The sequence below is a fragment of the Gigantopelta aegis genome, chromosome 9 (assembly GCF_016097555.1).
Source record: "Gigantopelta aegis isolate Gae_Host chromosome 9, Gae_host_genome, whole genome shotgun sequence".
Classification (NCBI taxonomy): domain Eukaryota; kingdom Metazoa; phylum Mollusca; class Gastropoda; order Neomphalida; family Peltospiridae; genus Gigantopelta; species Gigantopelta aegis.
This window is the reverse complement of record NC_054707.1, coordinates 28,802,400-28,824,133: the sequence shown is the minus strand read 5'-3', so window position 1 is coordinate 28,824,133 and position 21,734 is coordinate 28,802,400. Positions and strand designations below refer to the sequence as shown.

At 33.4% G+C, this 21,734-nt stretch overlaps 1 protein-coding gene across 2 annotated transcripts in view; it reads left to right on the top strand.

The window, feature by feature from the left end:
* Positions 1-21,734, top strand: part of LOC121381864 (cytoskeleton-associated protein 5-like) — a 200,247-nt gene that overhangs the window by 96,568 nt on the left and 81,945 nt on the right. For both annotated transcript variants that reach the window (XM_041511240.1, XM_041511241.1), the window contains exons 20-26: positions 1,910-2,001; positions 2,834-2,891; positions 5,783-5,908; positions 9,775-10,083; positions 14,562-14,675; positions 17,660-17,788; positions 18,521-18,715. In XM_041511240.1, the coding sequence (XP_041367174.1) occupies positions 1,910-2,001; positions 2,834-2,891; positions 5,783-5,908; positions 9,775-10,083; positions 14,562-14,675; positions 17,660-17,788; positions 18,521-18,715 (1,023 nt within the window). The remainder of the gene's footprint in view (positions 1-1,909; positions 2,002-2,833; positions 2,892-5,782; positions 5,909-9,774; positions 10,084-14,561; positions 14,676-17,659; positions 17,789-18,520; positions 18,716-21,734) is intronic.

The following is a 21,734-nucleotide window of genomic DNA, read 5'->3' as shown; positions in this document are numbered from 1 at the left end:
ACACCCGATATTGTCACCTGTTTAGTGCGTCTCTCTTCCATGGTCTGATCAGCCCAGGAATTATTGATACACCAGTTAATTACCACCTATTCAAGACTAATTAATTCCGTTACCAAGTATCGACGGTCAATATTGCTTATCCATTGACTGTGGAAACAGAATTTATTGATAAATATTAATATGGAAAATATCAACCGAGTCTATGTTAATCGGTATTTGTCGGGGTTCTGCCGAGACAAATACCGTTTAACTAGATGAGGTTGATATTTTACATATTAAAAAAACACGAGTAGCAAATTCTATTTATCCTATAACACTTCTAAAATAACATTTTAATTATTTTTATTTTTTTAATCACAGTACTAAAGTCGCTGTCATCGATAATATGACATGATTAACACAGATTAGTTTGACGTCACGTATTTTAAACAAATCTTTGAAAACGTTACGCCCAGGTACACGGGTTTTGTTGGCTTGTAAGCAAATGACCAATCCACAGCAACACATTACCTAGAGACCTAGCAAATTTGAATACCATTATTAACTGGGTTAATAATATAAGTTGTAGAAGCATCACGAGGGGTATATGGCTTTTTATGTACCCTCTGTGTGTTCTTTTACCCCTTCGGCAAGGGGGTAAAAGAGCACACAGAGGGTACGTAAAAAGCCATATACCCCAATAGATGCTTCTACAACGAATTTATCTTGCTGACATGTTAAACCATATAGCCAAATAATCAAAATAACGCCAGACAATAATTGTTAATTTATTAACGGAGCCGTACCACGCGGACGCGAACAAAACCACTTGCCAGTGGCGAAAAATAGTTCCATCGATAAACAAGTTTTTATCTTCAAATGTTTGTAATACGAAATTGTCTGAAACAGATATTAATAAGGAAAACTAAAAACTTTTTTTTATCAGAAATGTATGGAGTAAAAAAATTAAAATATTAAAAAAACAAAACAAAAAAAAACTGTTGCTAATCGCGCATTAATACAATATCACCACGACCGTAATTAGGTGGCCGAGTTCAACATTGCAGCTTTTAAAGGTATTGAAAGAGTGTATTTTATAGTAAAAATAAAATTATGTATACTTGATTGATTATCAATGTTATTTATAATCTAATTATTGCTTTAGCATTAACTGGGGTGGCTGGAAACTGTTGGAAATTACAGACGGGGAATAAGAGAATTTGGCTCCGCCCACAGGGGTATAAGGGATTTGTCCAACAGCAAACAACCAATGAGATTAAAGAATTTTACATGAAGGCGAGATAAAGTAAATTATCACATGGGTTTATGACATGGATATCCTGGGTAAGATATAGGATAACTATATATATAATTGTATAAAAATTAGAGTATTTGGTTTAATACCCATTGCATTTTATCTGTTTGTATTCTAATACAATTGTCATATAAGTCTTTTTCCATTGTTTAATTTTCGTGATAAACCAGATGATATATGTATGCTGTCATGGGCAACTAGAATTTACCACGATGACAAAATTCCAAGAACTTATCCGATATGCTGACACTTAGCCTTATGTGTGGTGTTTTCATTAGTATGTTAATTCCGCATCTTCCATTATATTTAAACGTCGATATAAATAATTTTCCAAAAAATTATTAACTTCAGATGAAAATATATATTACGTCAAACTTTTTCATATTACAAGCGTTTTCATTGAATATCGTGAGTAAGGAGAATAGATAATTAGGTTTTTAAGATTTGAGGGATTCCTTTAATCAAAACATAACAATGTTTTTTACAGATAATCCTAATAGGTGTAATATTAGAATGGGGATAATATCACTGTGTTTCGTCTTTTATGGATTTTGTAATAAATCCTTATAGTTAACAATGAAACAGTGATATATAATTATATGCTTCTCTTTTCAGGTATTATGTCTTGCATTTGAAAACAAAAATCCAAAAATTCAGTCTGAATCACTGAACTGGCTGTCTCAGTCAATCAAAGAGTTTGGTTTCAAGTAAGATTTAATTTTTTCCTACTTTTAATGTTTGTTTTTGCTTGTGGTAATAATTATTATTGCTATCATTCCAGAAATTGGAATGGACAGATGTCATTTTGCCAAAATGAACGTAAAATATATTTATAAAAAAAAAAGCAGTTTAATGGCATTGTTTTATTTATTCAACATATGAACCCTGGCATGTTTATTTTAATCATTTTTATTACGGTTTAAACAGACCTTGAAAAGTCCTTAAAATTCATGATGGGTGGTGAATTTTGTAAAAAAAAAAAAAAAAAAGACTTTATTTGTTGCTTTAAAAGTGCTTAGATTTTACACAAAGTACCTTGAATGTCAATAAACATTTAATAAGTTTAACACTTTTTTTTTTTTTTAAATTGACATTTTGAATCTTAGCCAGGACAAAATTTACCACGTGTCAGTGTACATTAACACTGGAAATAATGCTTTAATAGTAAAATAGATGGTTATGCAAGCAAATTTTTATGTCAAAAATATCCTTTACAGCTGTTCCACTTATCCAAGTAATTAAATAATAAAGGCAACACATTTAAAGTTTTTGTTGTTGAGGTGGGTTCCTATATGTTGTCTAACTCTTCAATAATTATGAAATAAAATAAGTAGCTCAGTATATCGTTTTTGTGAATGAGTAACAACACCATAATTTTTATTCACAAGATATAATTTTAATGCTTAAATGAGTATTTTTATATGAATATGTATAATTCATTTGTTTTGTATTGCAGCCTATAATTATAACACATCAGCTCATTGTTGATAGTGATTATTTTACATCAACTTAATGAATGCTTTTTTGTGTTCTTTTTAGACTTAACATCAAACAAATGATAGAAAACATAAAGAAGGCACTAGGAGCCACAAACCCAGTAAGTTGTTATTTTTAACCTTCAATTATTTGTGTTCACACTTTCTAGATTTACTAAATATTTGCTGCAATCCTTAAAACTCTATAGTTACACCAGTTATGGTGGCTCTAATAATCTGGGTTGTTCCATGAAGGAATCGTAACTAAGGTTGATTGTAGTGACTTAAGGTAAGTTTTATTCCTGGCATACATATCTTTACAAATGTTCCACAAAGCAGTCTTAAGTGTCCCTCTAACAATTAAAACTGTGTGAAGAGGTTAGTTCCTGAATACTGTAAACCGGATTAATATTGCGACATGTTTTTTTCATGAATACGCACCTTAGCGCATGTTCGTGACCTATAAAGTTTGCGATTGACTGTTGGCATCTGTAAAAAAGAAAGTGAAAAAGGCCAATATTGCCTATATCGGTGTGAAAAAACACTTTATTGTCGGTGTGGTTGTTATGTATTTATACAATGTCCAGAAAAGCAGTGTTTCATGTTACCCGGCATCAAACAATTGTCTCTGGTACTGAGTAAAGAGGATTACCCACCTGGCGTGTAACAGAAACACAGCTCATGGCTCTAGTTATTAATTAATATACAGGTACCTTTTGTAACCGAAACAATTAACATTTAGTCGCCAGTGATTGAAGAGGCGCTCATTAAAAAACTCCAGAACTTAAGTAAGCTTGATCAGTAACCTGTTGTCTTTGCATTATTTTGAGTTTTATTTCCGGAATTAGAGTACTGGAACAACAGACGACACATTGGCAATGTAATCGGCTAACAACGAACTTGTGAAAGTTATGGACGACACCAATGGGGGTAACAGTTGCAAGCAGAAGAACAATGTTCAAAGATTGCAAAATATGCCACAGAAAATGGAAATACAAAAGTGGCTAGGCACTTCACATCTGTGTTAAAGTTAAAAAAGAAACTAAACGAAAGCATTGTACAAACTTGGAAAACCAAATATGTAAAAAAAATTGAAGGAGCTGAAAACCCCCATGTGATATAACTGCCGAATGTGATGGAAATGTCAACAGGCACATGGAGATAGCTACAACAACTGGCATTCTTAAACATTTCAACAGGGGAGTGCCTTTTGAATTTACAGAATGGTTGCACTTACAAGAACAAGAATATTAATCCCCAAAAGTCAAATTGGCATTGAAATGTGGCAAAACAGCAGATGACGTGAATATTGATCTTAAACTTGGTATGATAAAATCCATTCACTCAAACTGGATAATTTCTGTTTGATGAACTGAAGTGCAAATGTGAAGGTTTTACCACCAGGTGGAGAAAGGCTGGAATAATTTTATTACATGTAGTTGCTAACAATTCAGGACAAAAATGAGTAAACGGACATTAGTGGTCACATGATCATAATTTAATAATTATTGTGAGTTGGCGAAACGGAACAATTTAGTGCTACTTAATAGTATTTAGTATTTCTAAATAAATTGAATGATAATTATTATGACTGTATTTTGTTTGTTTTCCTTCATGGTTTACTAGTTTATAGAAAATCAGATATCATCTAAGCACACTGCAACCTGGAAAATAATGCATGTGTATACATCTTGCGACTTGGTGTTGGGAGCGAAATTAATGAAATTAATACGCATGCAGTATTTTTCTGGTTTACAGTATTCAAAACATCTCGGATATGTTTGTTGGTATGGGAAAGCCATGAGTAACTATGCTTATTGATTTGCAAAGTGAAAATTGTCAAATGCAAAAAAGTACTTTTTGGTGAAGGTTGTATTGCGTAAAACATTTTATTTTATTTTATTAAAGTTTGTTGCCTTTTTAGAAAATGAACAAATAATTTTTAAACTGTCATATGACATCTGTGTTAGTGGCTTAAAACAGACTCAGACCTCTTGTAACTTTTCACGATGATAATAATTAATTACACCACATCATGGAACAGGCTGGTGATTGTAGGAGAACATTATCGTCACGATAGATATATATGACAATAGTAGTGCTGATATCGTTATCTTACCTCATAGTTTGATGTATGTGAGGGCTCGAAATAGGAAGCAATATATGACCGGGTTTAGTTGTTTTTTTAAAGTAGCAGACCAAAAGAAATATGACCTGCTAAGGAAAAAAAAAGGGCCTTCTGGAAATAAGACAGCACCGGGTGGGTGAGGGTTTGGATAGTGTGTAAAAATTAGGACCTCTGAAATATATTTTAGAGTGTTATGGAATTGAAATATAAAATAATCACAAGTTAAATAGATCAGCTAATTGTACATATATATCTCTCTTGATGGACTTGATGTAGCCCAGTGGTAAAAGTGCTCGCTTGATGCGCGGTCAGTTTGGGTTCGATCCCCATCAATGGGCCTATTGGGCTATTTCTTGTTCAAGCCAGTGCACCATGACTGGTGTATCAAAGGCTGTTCTGTCTGTGGGATGGTATATATAAAAGATCCCTTGCAACTAATGGAAAAATGTAGCTGGTTTCATCTAAATTGCCAAGTGTTTGGCATACAGTAGCTGATGATAAATAAATCAATGTGCTCTAGTGGTGGTGTTAAACAAAACAAACTTTAAACTGTCATGAAAAAGGACCTGCAATGTTTAAGTGATTTTAGAAATTCGCCTGCTAGGTCAAAAATGGATTGCTTTTCCAAGGGATACTGCCATACAGTTCAAGCACATTAACATCTGTTGGTACAATTTTTATGCCTGAATGACTGCTTACGTGAAAGTGCAAAAACTAAAACACTGCACACATTTTAAGAATTATTGTAAATTACATATAGGTGTTGAACAAGCTATTGTTCTATTCATTTTTATAAATTGCTTTACATGACATGAATTATATGTGTTACTAATGAAGAATTAACTCTCAAAATGTATGTAATAATGAAGTTTGTTTTCCCCACAGGCTGTGCGGACAGCTGCAATAAGTCTGTTGGGCACATTGTACATGTATATTGGAGATAGCTTAAGGGTCTTTTTTGAAGATGAAAAAGCAGCCCTTCTCCAACAAATAGACACAGAATTTGAGAAGGTAGGTTTTTAAAGTTCTTTTTGATGTGTATAGTAGGCTTTGCAAATAACAATCTGTTTTTTTATTTATTTTCAAATAAAATATTGTGATAGTAATGTAGGTCAACACTAGAAACTAATATAAAAAACCCTGTAGTAAACTAAATTAAAAAATACACTGATGTTTTTGAAAGATACTTCTGTGGGGAAGACTGTTAACAGCTACTGAACCAATCCAGAAGCTATTAGTCTTTGTTAGAGGTTCTAGAAGTTTTTAGATTGTTGTTGTGCTAGCACTAGGTAAGTATGAATAATACTGAACATTACAAACACATTTTCTAAAATGTACTTGCCATGGGGCCAGTGGATTTGAAAATTCAATGGCCATGATTAAAATTCCACTTGTCCAATTTTAACTGTTAATAAAATAACACCTGGTCCAGTAAATGAAAGTTAATAACTTTTCATTGTACAATTTGTGATACTGAGATTGTGTTGTCTGATTAGTGTCAGTTTAGACAACAAATGGACTGATTAATCATACTTTATGGTAGAACATATTAAAACTATTGATCAGTCTAAATAAAGTTACTATACCTTATACAGCAATTAACAGCATTAAAGAAAAAAAACACTTGCCATCGCCTCGAGCTACTATTCTAGAAGCCCTGATGGTTTTAAACTGTTAAATTGCTAATCTCACTGATGAGAATAACATGGTGTTACATTATTTTTTTTTTAAAAGAGGTTTGACTGTTTATAAACTTGTTTATTTAATATTCATTAGAGTGGCCTCGTTTTCATTGGTATCGGGATCACATGAGGTCGGTAACTATTGTTTCGGGAGCAGGAAGTTATGTAAGCCGCAAGTTCTTCCTACCAGCCCCGTCATACCACTGGCTGAGTATTAAAACAAAGATCGATTTGCCTGTGTTGTTTTAACATTAAACAACACACCGACTTCACTAGGTTCAAGTTTACCGGATTATGACCACATATCATTATCTGTGGATCGTATCGTAAGCCACCTAATTAACCTCTACTCGTGTCTTTTGGTTCAGACATGGGTGTGTGTGTTTACCAATACCAAGCGGCTTTGTAAAAACAACAATAACGGATCACAAGAATCAAATAATGTTTTATTGCAGTGAATAAATATTAAAGGTAAGCACATGTAGTACTATTGTGAGTTTGAAGCTACTTTGAGATGAGATCGTAATTTATAAACAAACCCATGACAGACTTGCAAAACATCATTTACGACATGCCGGGGTGGAGATTTTTTTTCTTTTCTTTTAGTTGACTCTTGGCTATTTGCAAAAAAAATTGGTGTAAAAAATTTGACTTATAGGCGAAGATATACAGTACTTGTATTTTCACTTTTATTTATTGTGGTGGGAGAGATTAAGACCTAATTAATTGGGTTGGTTTTATTATCTTGAATAAAGGCCTAATTTCTTAAATGTCTTCAAGGGGGCAGAACGTAACCCAATGGTAAAGCGCTCATTTGATGCGCGATCAGTCTAGGATCAATCCCTGTTAGTGGGCCCATTGGACTATTTCTCGTTCCAGCCAGTGCACCATGACTGGTATATTAAAGGCTGTGGTATGTGCTACTGTGTCTACGGGATGATACATATAAAAGACCCCTTGCTACTAATAGAAAAATGTAGCGGGTTTCCTCTTTAAGACTATATGTAAAAAATTACCAAATGTTTGACATCCATAAATGAGAATGCCCCATCCCAAAAAATCCTGAAAATTACAGCGGCTTATTTAGAAAAAAATTTAATGGACATAATGTTTAGCAGGTTATAGCTAATAATGCAAGGCAGTCAAGACATCTAGGTGGTAGGGGGGTATGTCCCCGGAAAAATTTGAAAATATAACGGCCTGAAAGACAATTTCCTGGCATCTGAGTAAAAAAATTATCCTTTTCTAATTATCAGTTTAGATCTTGTTATGGGGGGTTGGTTGATTAAATTTTATTTTTTTAAATTGGTGATTTCACAATATTTTTATCCATTGTAAATTTCATAATATATTTTTTCAATAGTTGGCACACTTTAGTTATCAAGAAACATCTTAGCCACCTCCTGTCTCTCACATCTACAGCTTGCATTTTACACCAACTAGCCAGTACATCATGGCTGGAATATCAAAGGCCCTGGTATGTACTATCCGGTCTGTGGGATGGTGCATACAAAAGATCCCTTGCTACTAATGGAAAAATGTAGCAGGTTTCCTCTCTATGACTGTGTCAAAATGACCATATGTTTGACATCCAATAGCCAATGATTAATAAATCAATGTGCTCTACTGGTGTCATTATCGAATTATGTTGTATTTAATGTTCTTACTAGTAATCATTTTTTTAAATGTGTATCGGGGAAAAAACGTTTTCTACCATTCTTTTTTCGTTTATTTTATATGAAGTCTTTGTCTGTTGGCTACAGCTAAATGTTACACTAAATAACCCCATCATACATTAATTTTCAGAAGTATTTTTCGTCCTTGACTTTGCATCATTTAAACATAATACTGAATAATACAGACATAACAACGACTGCCTTATAGGAATTTTCCAACAAATTCGCCGCTGTCACTTGTTTGGCTGGCAAGTATTAATATGCCAGTTACGTGAGGTGCATCGACCAGTGTCTGCCACTTTAGTCCAAACAAGTATGCACATTTACACTGCTCACAGATCTCGCAAGATCAAAATGGACCAATGGTGATGAAGATAACATACCTGTATTACATAACCGCGGTCATGTTGGAATCGCCGAAATGGTGGTTAGTATAAAATCTGGATTGCTGGGTTCATATAAAACCCCGACTGCTGTGGTAAAACGTAGCACATTTTGACAAAACCTGGAACAAAATCGGACAGCGCAAAAATCCGGAATTTCTGATAAATCTGGAGAATTCTCATCTATGGACATCCAATAGCCAGTGATTAATAACTCAATGTGCTCTAGTGGTGTCATTAAACAAAACAAACAACATTTTTAAAATGCCTTCAAAGACAGGTCTGTTTCTGGTCAAATTGGTGTAACAGAGGTGTGGTATTTATTATCCTGTCTAGGATGTTTATTGTTACATACATGTATATTTGAAGAGTTTCATCGCCAAACACGATAAATGCCACTATACACACCTAAACCTAAAAACGTTTTATTCCAAACCACCATAAACACACCAGTTTCTCTGCTATCTGCCATAAATAATCAGACAGTTGTATCACGTTTTGCTGAAAACTGAATTTGAACTTGTGTTTGTCTACGTGTGAACAGTGTCTAAATGGTGTTCGCACAATGGCTTTTAATCTGACGTTTATCGCATTTTGCAATGAAACTCTTCATATAAAAGATCCCTTTTTGTTAATCGGAAAGAGTAGCATGTGAAATGGCGGCAGCAGGTTTCCCCTCTCATTATCTGTGTAATCCTTATTGGTATGTCTGAAGCCACATAATCTTTCAAAAAAATTGTTGAGTGCATTGTTAAATAAAGGGTGTAGCCCAGTGGTAAAGCTTGACGTGTGGTCAGCTTGGGATCAATCCCAGTCGGTGGACCCATTGGGCTATTTCTCGTTCCAGCCAGTGCACCACAACTAGTATGTCAAAGACTGTGGTATGTGCTATCCTTTGTGGGATGATGTATATTAAAGATGCCTTGCTACTAATGAAAAAAATGTAGTGGGTTTCCTCTCTAAAACTATGTCAAAGGTACCAAATGTTTGATGTCCAATAGCCAATGATTAATCAACTCTAGTGGTGTCATTAAACAAAACAAACTTTTTTAACTTTGTTAAATAAAGCTTTTTATTTTCCTAGTCAGATTCATTGTTACAAATGTGATGAATTAAAAGTGTGTGTTTTTTTGCAGGGGAAAGGTCAGAAACCACCTACTCCTACTCGTGGTTTGGTAGCTGCTGCTTCCAATGATGCTGGGGAGGAAGAAGTGGTGGATGAGCCTGAAGAAGTGAACATTCAGGATCTGATCCCAAGAAATGACATCTGTGATAAAATAACTGATGATCTCCTCATGGAGTTCTCCGATAAAGCATGGAAAGTGCGTGGTGAGGCGCTACAAAAGGTCGTGGCAATATTAAATGAAGCAAAGTTCATCACACCGAACCTTGGTGAATTACCAGCAGCTATTAAACAAAGACTGGCAGATGCTAATAAAATTCTGGTAAGTGTTTATAGTTTTAGTTTGTTTTTCATAATGTAATATTCCAGTTCTTGTGTAATGTAAGATGGAGTTGAATTTTTAATCTTTTTAGGTGTGCATAAATATGTTCAAATTTTTTACTTGTCGAAAACTACGTGACTAATTCCAACCAGATTTTGTGGGAAGCTTCACTGGCACATAGAGAAACAAATTTGATAATTCGGTCATTTTGACCCCCTTTAAGTCTGAGGGGTAGAGCCTAAAAGTGAAAAATAAACCAGTTTTTAAAAAAATTCTGTATTAACTTAAATGCTAAAAATGCAAAGGATTCATATGTAAAGGTCAATAGGTGGCTTTATTAGTCCCCTACCGGTTCAACCAGAGGGGACTATAGGTTTTATCTCTGTACTATCTCTGTCCTGTCTGTCTGTCCATCCATCTGTCCAACACAGTTTACAGGATGTTTTTTTCACAATGCATTGAGATACTGAGCTGAAATTTTGTGTATAGCTTTATCATGGACTGTTACAGAACAAGTTTGACTTTCATGGCAATTTACATTGACATGAAAAAACTAACTTTTCTTTCATCTTTTAAAACTTAGACTTGCTATTGTGCCTACAATTATTTAAAAACTTAAAACATACAGACCTGCGAACATTGTTGTTTGCTGAATATAGAACTTGAAATACTTTTGACAGGGGTCAAGGTAAGTAGACTGGTTGTTATTTTAATGTAGCCAATCAAGCATTGTAATAATATAGTTAATTTGTAATTTGAATGACATCAGTTTTCTAATGACGTCATTTTGCATCCCTTTACAATGACAATAAACTGGGTACATGATGTTTTCGTTTTCAGAACGCTGGAACATTCCAGTGCAAAATTGTTTTGAATGGCTAGAAATGCTATCGGTAAACACAACCGCAGATTGGTAACAATTAATCCAAAATTAAAAATATTTTATCTTACAACATTTATACTGTTATTTTATTTATTATTATTTTAAAATACATGTATAAACAAATTAAATACATACATGTATCGGCATTCAGACAGTGTTCTGCAGTTAAGAGTAAGATATACTGTCCACAAGGCATTTGTAAAGTTTACCGTTGGTTATAATCTGGAAATGGGGCTCTATCGGATAATTGGTTATACCGGTTGTTAGCATAAATTTGACACACACCGGTGCTATGCAATTAAGCGGGGACCGCTCTATAATCCAAAGGTTCAATGGTCCGAAGGTTCAGTAATCCGAAGGTTCATTGATCCGAAACACTACTCTGTGAACATAGGCTAATGTTTTACTATGTCTGATATATGTGTATGGTATAAATAGGGCATTATATGTTAACATGTATTTTACCCTTTATAATTTGGATAATGGAAATTACATTTTGTTAACATCATGCCAAAACACCATACATGTAGTATATAGCTTTGGAACATGCAACATATTTTAGTTCTTCTTCAGTAGTCTCGTAAGTCTTGGTATAGGTTTTTTTGGACGTCGTATATTTATTACAAGACACATTACTGAAAACAAAAGTTGACACATGTTAACCCATGGGTCACCCTTATTAATGTGTGCAATAAAGACATTTATAAAATGGTAGTACAGTATATCTTCGCCTGTAAGTCGATCTCGGCTATAAGTCGAGTCCCTAATTTCAAGCCCTGAAAACATTTTGTTTTTATTGACCCGTTTATAAGTGGACCTATTAAAAACAACTTATAAATATTGAAGTATTTCTTATTTTCAGCACGAGAAGAATATTAATGTACAATATTTGAACAAAAGAAAGTTATTTTACAAACTTCAGTTTTTACGTTTTGTACATCACAATATTCCAATCAAACTACATAGCATCAAAACGAAATATTCCCTAATAGATAGAGAAAGCTGTTTGACTGTTACCATATTGCACTGTACAGCATGGTTTTGTGCAACACAGCAACTTTATTTATCAACACTGACAACAGATCACTACGATAAAACTGAAAGTATCATTAGTTGGCCTTAGACCACAATTAATTTTGCTATATGTTTCTATATAGTCTTAGTGGCTATAACATTTTTATTAATATCAGTAGGTCCGTGGATTTTTGTATGTACCTTTGCCTGCCTGGGGGACACATACCCTGAAAAGGAAAACCCCTGTTGTCCAGCTCTTTCTCTCAGCATATTCGACTTATAGGCGAAGATATACGGTACATGGAATTATCTGGATATAGTATTTTGTGGGGAGCAGCAACTTTTGGAGGTTTCAGCGGCAGCAGCACCACGCAGAGGAAATTCTCCAAACCCTCGAAGGAAGAAGTGGCGATAATCGAAGATAGTGTAGCTCACCTCAAACAGTCTTACAATAATGGGGGATGTGCGTTGAAAGACTATAGCACAGTAGTTACTTATATGCTATTCGAGGATATTTTTTAAGCTTGTGGTGAAGTCACTTTGGGCTAAACACATTATTAACTGTTGAATAGTGTGGATCGTGCTGGACGTTTTGTTTGTTGTAATCCTTGTTAAAGTTGCTATATCTGGTTACCATGTTATAACATCGATTATAAAAGAAAAATGCAGGTATAACTGTACTTTTACGTCTTGGGAATTGAGTAGTAGGTGTTTGTCGATATCCATTGATAGCGAAGATGGGTGAGTGTAATAAAGGCACAGTTTTGCTTTTATTTTGCATTAGTATTGGACATTATAACGTGGAAACCTGATATAAAGTAATTTTAATTAAAACTGACATGTCTTTTTTGTTAACTCGTGTATTATACTACTCACCTATCCAGGTCTGGCCTGTATTATACTACTGGCCTATCCAGGTATGACTTATGTTTTCAAATATCCACTCTTAAAAGGGGAATTCTTTTTGTTATATTATTTATATAATTATATATTAATAACATCACCAAGCGTTTAAATCGTGACCACTATAGAATTTTCTTGGATAAACTGAGAAAACTACACGAATGATCATTACATACTGTTTAGTTTCTGAGTTGCTTCAAACTGTACCTAAATAGCAAACATTGGTGTTGCCTGGGGAGGGGGAAGGAGGGCTATGCTCTCCCACAGCAGATATTTTCCCCCCAACTACATTTTTTAATGTTTGTTGCCCTATTAACATGGGGCTGGGTCGTAGCTCAGTGATACAGTGTCTGATGCACAATCAATCACCGTCGGTGGAATATTTTTCATTCCAGCCAATGTTCCACAACTGATGTAACAAAGGCCATGGTATGTAATATCATGTGTGTGGGATGGTGCATATAAAACATGCTGTTAATCGAAAAGAGTAGCCCATGAAGGGTCATCAGGGGTTTTTCTGTCTCAATATCTGTGTGGTCCGACTCAATATAACCGTAAAACAATTGTGTTGAGTGTGTCGTTAAATAAAACATGTCCTTCCTTCCTTCCCTATTAACAGTCTCAAAAACAATGTGGTTGGTCCCCCACCAATATAAAATCCTGACTACGCCAATGGGAGCGAACGTGAGGTGAATACAAATATAAACGAAATGCAAGATAAATGGTATCTAACTGACACTAGAACTGGTATATAAAATATTTAAAATCCAGTTTAAAGAGAAATTAAAACATATTTTGAACCAATTTATATACAACCTCATGTTTACGTAATATACACTGTTGACCTGTACATCATCTGACAATAGAAATCGATGTGTGTACTCTGTAATCTGTTACCTTAAACATTTTAAACAGTGGTAAGCTTAGTGATTACTGTAAAGAATTCACATTTGTTTAGTGCATTTGACTCTGTTCTTTTGCCATTCTTCGTGATTATAGTTAGGTCTACAAACCTTCGGACTACTGAACCTTCGGACTATTGAACCTTCGGACTTGAACCGTCGGACTATTGAACCTTCGGACCATTGAACCTTAGGACTTTTGAAACTTCGGACTATAGAGCTGTAATCCCCTGGGTCACTTTATTGTTATATCGAATGAATTTGTCATGAATTTATTTCGCTCCTTGTAAAATGTCACACATATATGTCACGCAGGGGTTGAATAACATTGATATACGTTTGTTCCTGACAGTTTATGGTTGGATGGTATAAATGTCGTCGTAACGACGGTCGGTAGGTATATTAATGTCAAGCATGGGTCAAAAATTACTGATGGCCAACTATTTGTTGGTGAAATGTTGCATGTGAAAGCAAATTGAAAGACGTGACTTGTAGATTGATGTTTATTTTGTTTTCACACAGATTGTAGTCACACAGGAATGTTTGAATTTTTTTTCACTTGCCATCGGGCTCACACAAAGTGATTTTTTGATGTTCTGAGTCTAAAAAACACTGACCTCGGGCATCGGGCCACCATATTGTAGAACCTCTGGTTTTGTCTGTTTTTATGCTATTGTTTGTATAGTTATAGCTAAACATATAAAGCTGTGTATAGTACTTGAATGTGTAAACTAATCAACAGATTAGTAATCATGTTTTTTATGTATTTTGAATAGGTGACTACAACAATTGGAATCTGTCAGACTTTGGCAAAAGCACTTGGACCTCATTGTAAGGCACACATTCGAGTAATTGGACCTGGTCTTATTTCATGCATGGGTGACAGCAAGGTTTGTTGAAACCCCCTCCTCCAAGTTGTTTGTTTATTGTAATTTATCTCTTTAAAAAATATTTATTGTCTGAAAAGATCTGTTATGCAGTAATTGTATATACACATGTATGGGGGGGGGGGGGGGGATGCTGTATAAACAGAGTCCTGATTTGATTGTTTCAGGGTTCGTACGCGCCTGGAAAACCCTTGAAAACCCTTAAAAATAAACTAATGTATTCCAGTGCTTGAATACCCTTGAAAATCATCTTGCGGTCTGGAAAACCCTTGAAAATGATAATTTGATGTCAAATAAAATATAAACGCCTAAAACAGAGGCTTTATTTACTTTATTTAACATGTAATTAAATTATTTGTTTCATTTCCGTGGCACAATCAAATGCCAATCGTCCGGCCAATCGATGTTTACCGGCTCAGTTGACGTGTGAATGTTTGTTGTTGTTTTTTTATCTTGTGATGCGAGGATTACGCGGCCACGAGATCCAAGCGACAGCGTCGCCATATTGGAAAAGAAAGTTTGTCACTTTTTGCCGCTAGGTATTTAGCAAGTTCAGGGAGCGTGTCAAGTTAATGAATCTATTGTAAACCCACAAAGATGGTTGGCACTTGCGTGTTTAACGACCTGTGGAAACTCAGTAAGGTCCTGGAATTTTGGTAACGTTGACCTGGAAAGTGCTTGAAAAAGCCTTGAATTTTGACTTCCTTTAAGTGTATGAACCCTGTTGTTTGTGTACACTCACTTTTTTGTTTTGTTATATAGTTACAGAAGGTTTTATAGAAGCAGGATATGTTTTAGAACTTAAATTTAATAATGGCATTGATGGAAATTACCTTCAAATTTCAGAATCATTTAATAATATATATTTATGACTCTGAATGTAATATTATGCTTAACCTTCTGACTACTGCAGGCAAGATATCTTGACCGACATCATGGAAACCAACAGTGTAATGCAATGTATTCACAAATTCATATTAAATAATAAAACAACAGGAAATAGCTTTGATCAAGAGTAAAGTGGCCATTTTACTTTAAATTTGTTTTTTCTTTGAGATATTTCTGGGAATTTAGATTTAAAAAAGTGATTTTCACTGGACAATAATGGCCAATGTCAAGATCATTTTGAGAAATTGATAGCCGATTGTTAAGCTATTTTGATAATAAATTTGACCATTTTACCAACAATTGAAAATAAAAAATAGTGGGATGTAAATCGTAGTTCACTTACAAAAAATGTTTGGACAATAAAAGAAAGTGATTGGGAATAATGTCTGTTAATACTGGACGTCTGGCTATTTATGTCACACAACTTTATAGATTTTTTGCTTAATTTTAAATAACAGTAACTGCTCAAAAACATTATCACAATTAGAAAACCCCACAAAAATAATACTTACCCTTTCACATACTAACATTATTATATGTATTTATAACATTTTAAAGTGAAAATATGTGAGGAAAGGTTATAAACTCCAGTAGTCAAAAGGTTAATGAAGAATTCAATTTAAATATGACCCACCCTGATGAATTCAGTCATATGTCACAAAAAAACTAAATTGGACTTGTATGCATATTCTTAATCTGTAGTCTCAGCTTCAATGTGGTGCAAACCTTAAAATATATTGATTTTTGACGGAGTTAGAGCAAAACATGTTCGGTAATATATGAGATAATTGTAAGATAATGGCCGCCTAAGATCAGGTCCTGGATTTTGATGACTGGTATCAAAACACCCCAGCAACAATATACTTAAATAAAGGTACAGCTCTCAAAGTTTGCACACATTAAATTTAAGTCATGAACTATATGGGGAAAAAAGTTTTGTAGGTTCAGGGTGGTTAAATACAATAAAATTAAATAATTTAATACATAGCAAAATAAATAGTGAAATTCATTTTACAAAAGTATAAGCTATACAAGCTCCACATTACAAATTAAGCAAAAAAATCCAGTAGACAGTAAATTTTTAAAATAATACGTCAAACACAATACACGAAATCATTATTATTATAAATTTTAAATAGTTTAAACATTCTGATTCCAGAGAAAGTATGGAAGTTGTGGGGTTTTTTTTGTTGTTTTTTTGTTTTGTTTTTTGGGGGGTTAACATGAAATAAATAACATCATTTCCCCAAAGTCTCATCTAGGGTCACTCAGGAACAAAGTTTGGTTTAGAATTCTGTCCCTGTCATTGTCCTTGTCATCCCGGGAATAATTGGAAATTCCAATTGTCCACTCAGTAACCGAAATGGCTCCACTTAAATTTGTTCATTTTCATTGAAACCTCTCGCAAGATGTGTGTCTTTTTTACTCGTTTTAAAATCACCAAAAAGTAAAATAACCGATTGGAATGTTACATAAATTCACATTTAAAAATTGCTCTTCAAACACAAATCGTATGTGTAGCCTTCTTTTTTTTTCTTCCTTTGTATTTTCCTTCAATGAACCACTGTAACCGTGAATGCTTCCATTACTCAGAAAGCGGCAGTGACCTTGTCAGTGACTAATCAAAGGCTGTATATCAATTAGCTAAGATCTAGCAACAAACTGGCCAGTTTTCAATGATATTGGCTTACACCTAGGTCACACCAATATATCACTGAAAGGATGTTGTAGAGGAATTATTTTGGCGCAGTTTGATACCAAATATGAAGCTATTCGCCAAACGGCTACCGCGATTCAAAGTGGGGAAATTGAACAAAGAACGGCCTAATTCAGAATAATAACCCCAACTAAAAATCGTAATAAGATATTATTTAGAAGTGATTAAATTAAATGAGGGTAGTTTGAAATGATAACTTAAACATGTAGGTATTAATTTCTGTCAAAATCGCAAGTTTGACCAGGTAGTGGGTTTTTTCACTAATTGCCTCATTACTCAAAATAGGCAACTTCGACATGTGATTGATTTCGCCAGAGTGGGTCACATATTATTAAGTGTTATATATACTTGTTGAAGAATTGTTTCAAATATTGTTTTTCAGACCAACATCCGAGCATTAGCTGTGACAGGTCTGAATTCATGGGTGGAGCATTCCACATTGACACCACTTGTCGAGTGTGAAGCAATTCAGGAAGGTCTTAAGATGGAAAATCCATTTCTCAGAGCAGAAGTAAGTATCGCAGGCCTTGCTGTTCAGAAAATTGACTATATTAATTTTGTATTTTAAATATCTATACTATTATCTTTTGACTGAAGTTGAACTAGCAGTGATCACACCTTTCAGGTATAAGGATATCATGTATAGTATCTAGTCTGTGTGTGAATATTGCATTGTCAGTATGAATATTTTTCACCTAAGAAAAGCAACTGTTTGATGTTTGTAATTTCTGTTATTTGTATAGTAATAGGTCATCATAATGCTAATATGATTTATCAAGATTCACGGAATGAAACATTTCAAACTATTAGTATTATAAGTACCTGTTGAACTACAAAACCAGTTGTGTTTTGCTTTTGACACCAGTGTGCAGTCTGATTAGTTTGTGATTTATGGAATTTGTATTAATTTATTCCATAAGCTGAATTATTCGAAACTTGTCGCTGACGTTTATGCCTGCATTGCTTTGGTGAAAACAATCGCGATACTTCCTGAGAACTTTGAACAAGCAAATATCAACAGCTGAATCACTACATTACTGGTTACATTTGATTACACATTATGTAAATTGATGTGCTGTTCTTATTATGAAGTTGATATGGTGATCAAACATTTTAGCCGATGATTAATCAGTGAATTGGTGTCATTAAATAAAATAAACTTTAAAAAAACAAAAACGTTTTAGGATCTCATTTGCATTGGGTGTTTAATTTGTGTTAAAAATAATCCACTTTTTTGTCACAGCTTCTAGGATGGTTGTGTGAAAAGTTGCCCAATCACAAACCATTACCAGCCGAGCTGCGGCAGTGTATTCCCTCCGTGATTGCATGTCTGGAGGACAGAAACAGTGATGTGAGGAAGAAATCACAGGAATCACTCGTGCCCTTTATGATTCATACAGGATATGACTCTTTTGCAAAAGCAGCTAGCACATTAAAGGTAAATGTGTGTTATATAGTCTGTTATGAAATGGTAAACAGTATGTTTATTTTATTTTCAACTTAACCTGACCTCAACAAATGGCATATTCTCCTATGTAAATAGACTGGTCCGAACATCCCAGCAGCCAATGGGATGGCTTGAAATCTTCCAATGAGTCCTCTGTATTCTGTTCCAGTCACATTGTCTCTGCTGGAATGATGATAAACATTCATTAATTCTGTTTTCAATTGTAATTTAGTAAATACTAAAGAATATACTCAGTAATCGTTCATTCTATAAAGACATTTGTTTAGAAATTAGTTGCAGTTTACGGTTCATGCAAGTACACACTGGCATATTTGATTAATTACAGTTAATTAATAATTTAACAAATATGTTAGAATATTTTTGTAAGCTGTGACTATGTTTATAGTATAGCTTGCCTAAATATATATATAATATGTTTGCAAAACATTAAATGTGTACATTATTTATTTTATTTTTAAAATATGATATATATATATATATATATATAAGTTGCAAGACTTGTAAAAAAGAAAAAGTACACTATACCATGAAATAGCATAAATTTAACAAAATACCAACATTAAAAAGACATTATTGTGTGTTTTCTCATGCCCAAAACTGTACCTAATTCCATCCATAAAATTAGAAAAAATAACTCTGGAAAGTTAACATGATGTGTTTATATTTTTATAAAATTTAAAATCCAGTGTTTACAGGATTCATCAAAACCAAAAGAATTAAGAGTTTTTTCTATAAACGACCACTCAACAGGATCAAATGCTTTTTCAAAGTCAATCAGAAAGAGTATCCCAGGAATACTTTTAGCTTCAGTATACAGTAAGAGTACAAATATTATCACCATATATATCTTTTGGCCATGAAACCAGTTTGATCTTCATAAATTAAATTAGGTAAAACAGTTTTCAGTTGCTCAGCAATGCATGGAGAAGCAAGTTTATAAACTATGTATATGCAAAGAAATAGGACACCAATTATCACAGATTGTTTAGGTTTGTCTCCTTTGGGAATACAAGTCGTTTTTGAGTGACAGATAGTTCTCCTATTATGAAACAAAAGTTAATAGATTTAGCAATAAAATAACCAATTTCTCTCCATTAGAACTTTAAACAGTCAACAGAGAAACACCATCACTACCAGGATTTTAATTATTTTTCATATTTTAAACAGCTTTTGTAGGTTCTTCTTAACAAATTAATCCTTCCAAACAATTTGATTTTTTGGTTGCTAAGACTGGTAAATCATCATTTAATAATATAATATAATATATGTTAGATTAACTGTGTTTTTTGGAAGCATATAAATTCTCATAGAATCTTTGTGTTTCTAGTATAATACCATCAGCATCTAAGATTATTTTCCTATCTGCTGTTTCTAAACCTCTTATAGTTTTACTTCTAAAAAATTTATTTTCAAGATTACATATTAAGTAATGAGCAGTTTTGTTTCACCTTCATCTATCCAATGCAATTGAAATTGAACATAAATTCCCTCCATTTTATGATTTTTGCAGAGTTTCTGAACCCTTTCTCTTTTCTATTAAAGTTTCAAATTTTTTATTCAGATTATTTACATCTCTTTCAAGATTTGTTATAGCATTTAACAATTCCGTTTCCTTTTCTTTTTTTCTTAAACGATGTAAATTAAGGATAAAGTTTTACTACAGATTTACATTAACAGAGTTTCAACAAATAATTGAACATTAATCAGAAAATATATATCTTCATTTGGAATTACCTTCATTGAAGCCAAGTTGTAAAGCATATTGTTTTTTAATATCAGTAATAAGTGTCTTAATAGTTTCATCATGTTCTTTCTCTCTAAGAAGTGAATTATTAAATTTTCATTTTTTTTTTTTTTTTTCTGTCTTGGTTAAAGTTACCAAAGAGTGATAATCCACATTTTCTCATCAGATATTTTAAAGATCTAAATCACCTATTACATCTAATACCATGTTACAAGCATGTGGGTTATTGATATTTAAATGAATCTGTTTATGGATCCTTCACCAAATTCCAATCAAATGCAATAATATACAACTAATTGTTAAAAAACAACTTTTTCCTAAACATTTCTATAGAAGTCAGGATTATCAGTGTTTGGACCATAAAGTTTAGCTAATGTCTTACCATTTACAGTAATATTCAAAATTAATAAATTTCCTTTTAGATCCTTTTTATATTCAAAATTATTGTTAAATAATACAGCTAAACCTCTTGAGTGACTGTTATGAGAATTAAAACCCGATTTTGATCGCACAAAGAGTTGGGAGGTTTTCTAAAAGATGTATATCCTGTAGTTGTTTACCTTTCAGAAAATTAAAGACATCTTTTCTTCTTTTACTATCTGCTAATCCCTAACAGTTCATAGAACATAGTAAACTTATCCATTTTCAAAGGACAGTGTCAAAATGTAATGAAATGGAGACCAAGGAAATGTCGTAACATCTACAAAATAAGTAACAGTAACCAACCTCACAATTATTTGCACATATTCATAACAAAAAGGCATATGATGTTGAAAAACATTCAAGCATACATACATCCAAACCAAAAACCCTACAAACACCATCATGCTTATCCACGTAACCCACACAATATTCTTTGACTTTGAAATAAGCTACAAATGTGTGAACAATGTCTAAAAAAATAACTGCAAATCATGTTCAAGCATTGTTGGAGCAACAAAAGTCAACAACAAAATTATGGTTATGAAATCAACACGGATGTGTAAAACAAATAGACTGTTTTTCTTCACCTTGATACCCATCACGCTTTATTAAAAAGACTGTTAGTGAGGCCAGTCTATTTACTAGTTACTAAATGGTTTGTCCTAAAACAGGATTTTCAAAAGGGGAATAACTCCGTCCTTAAAGCTGCAGTCCCTGGAATATTTTTATTAAGCATTTAGAATAGATGATCCAGTTCTATTTGGTACATAAACGGTCCACCACATTGCTATAGTTTTGCAATGCTCGCTTATCTACATTATC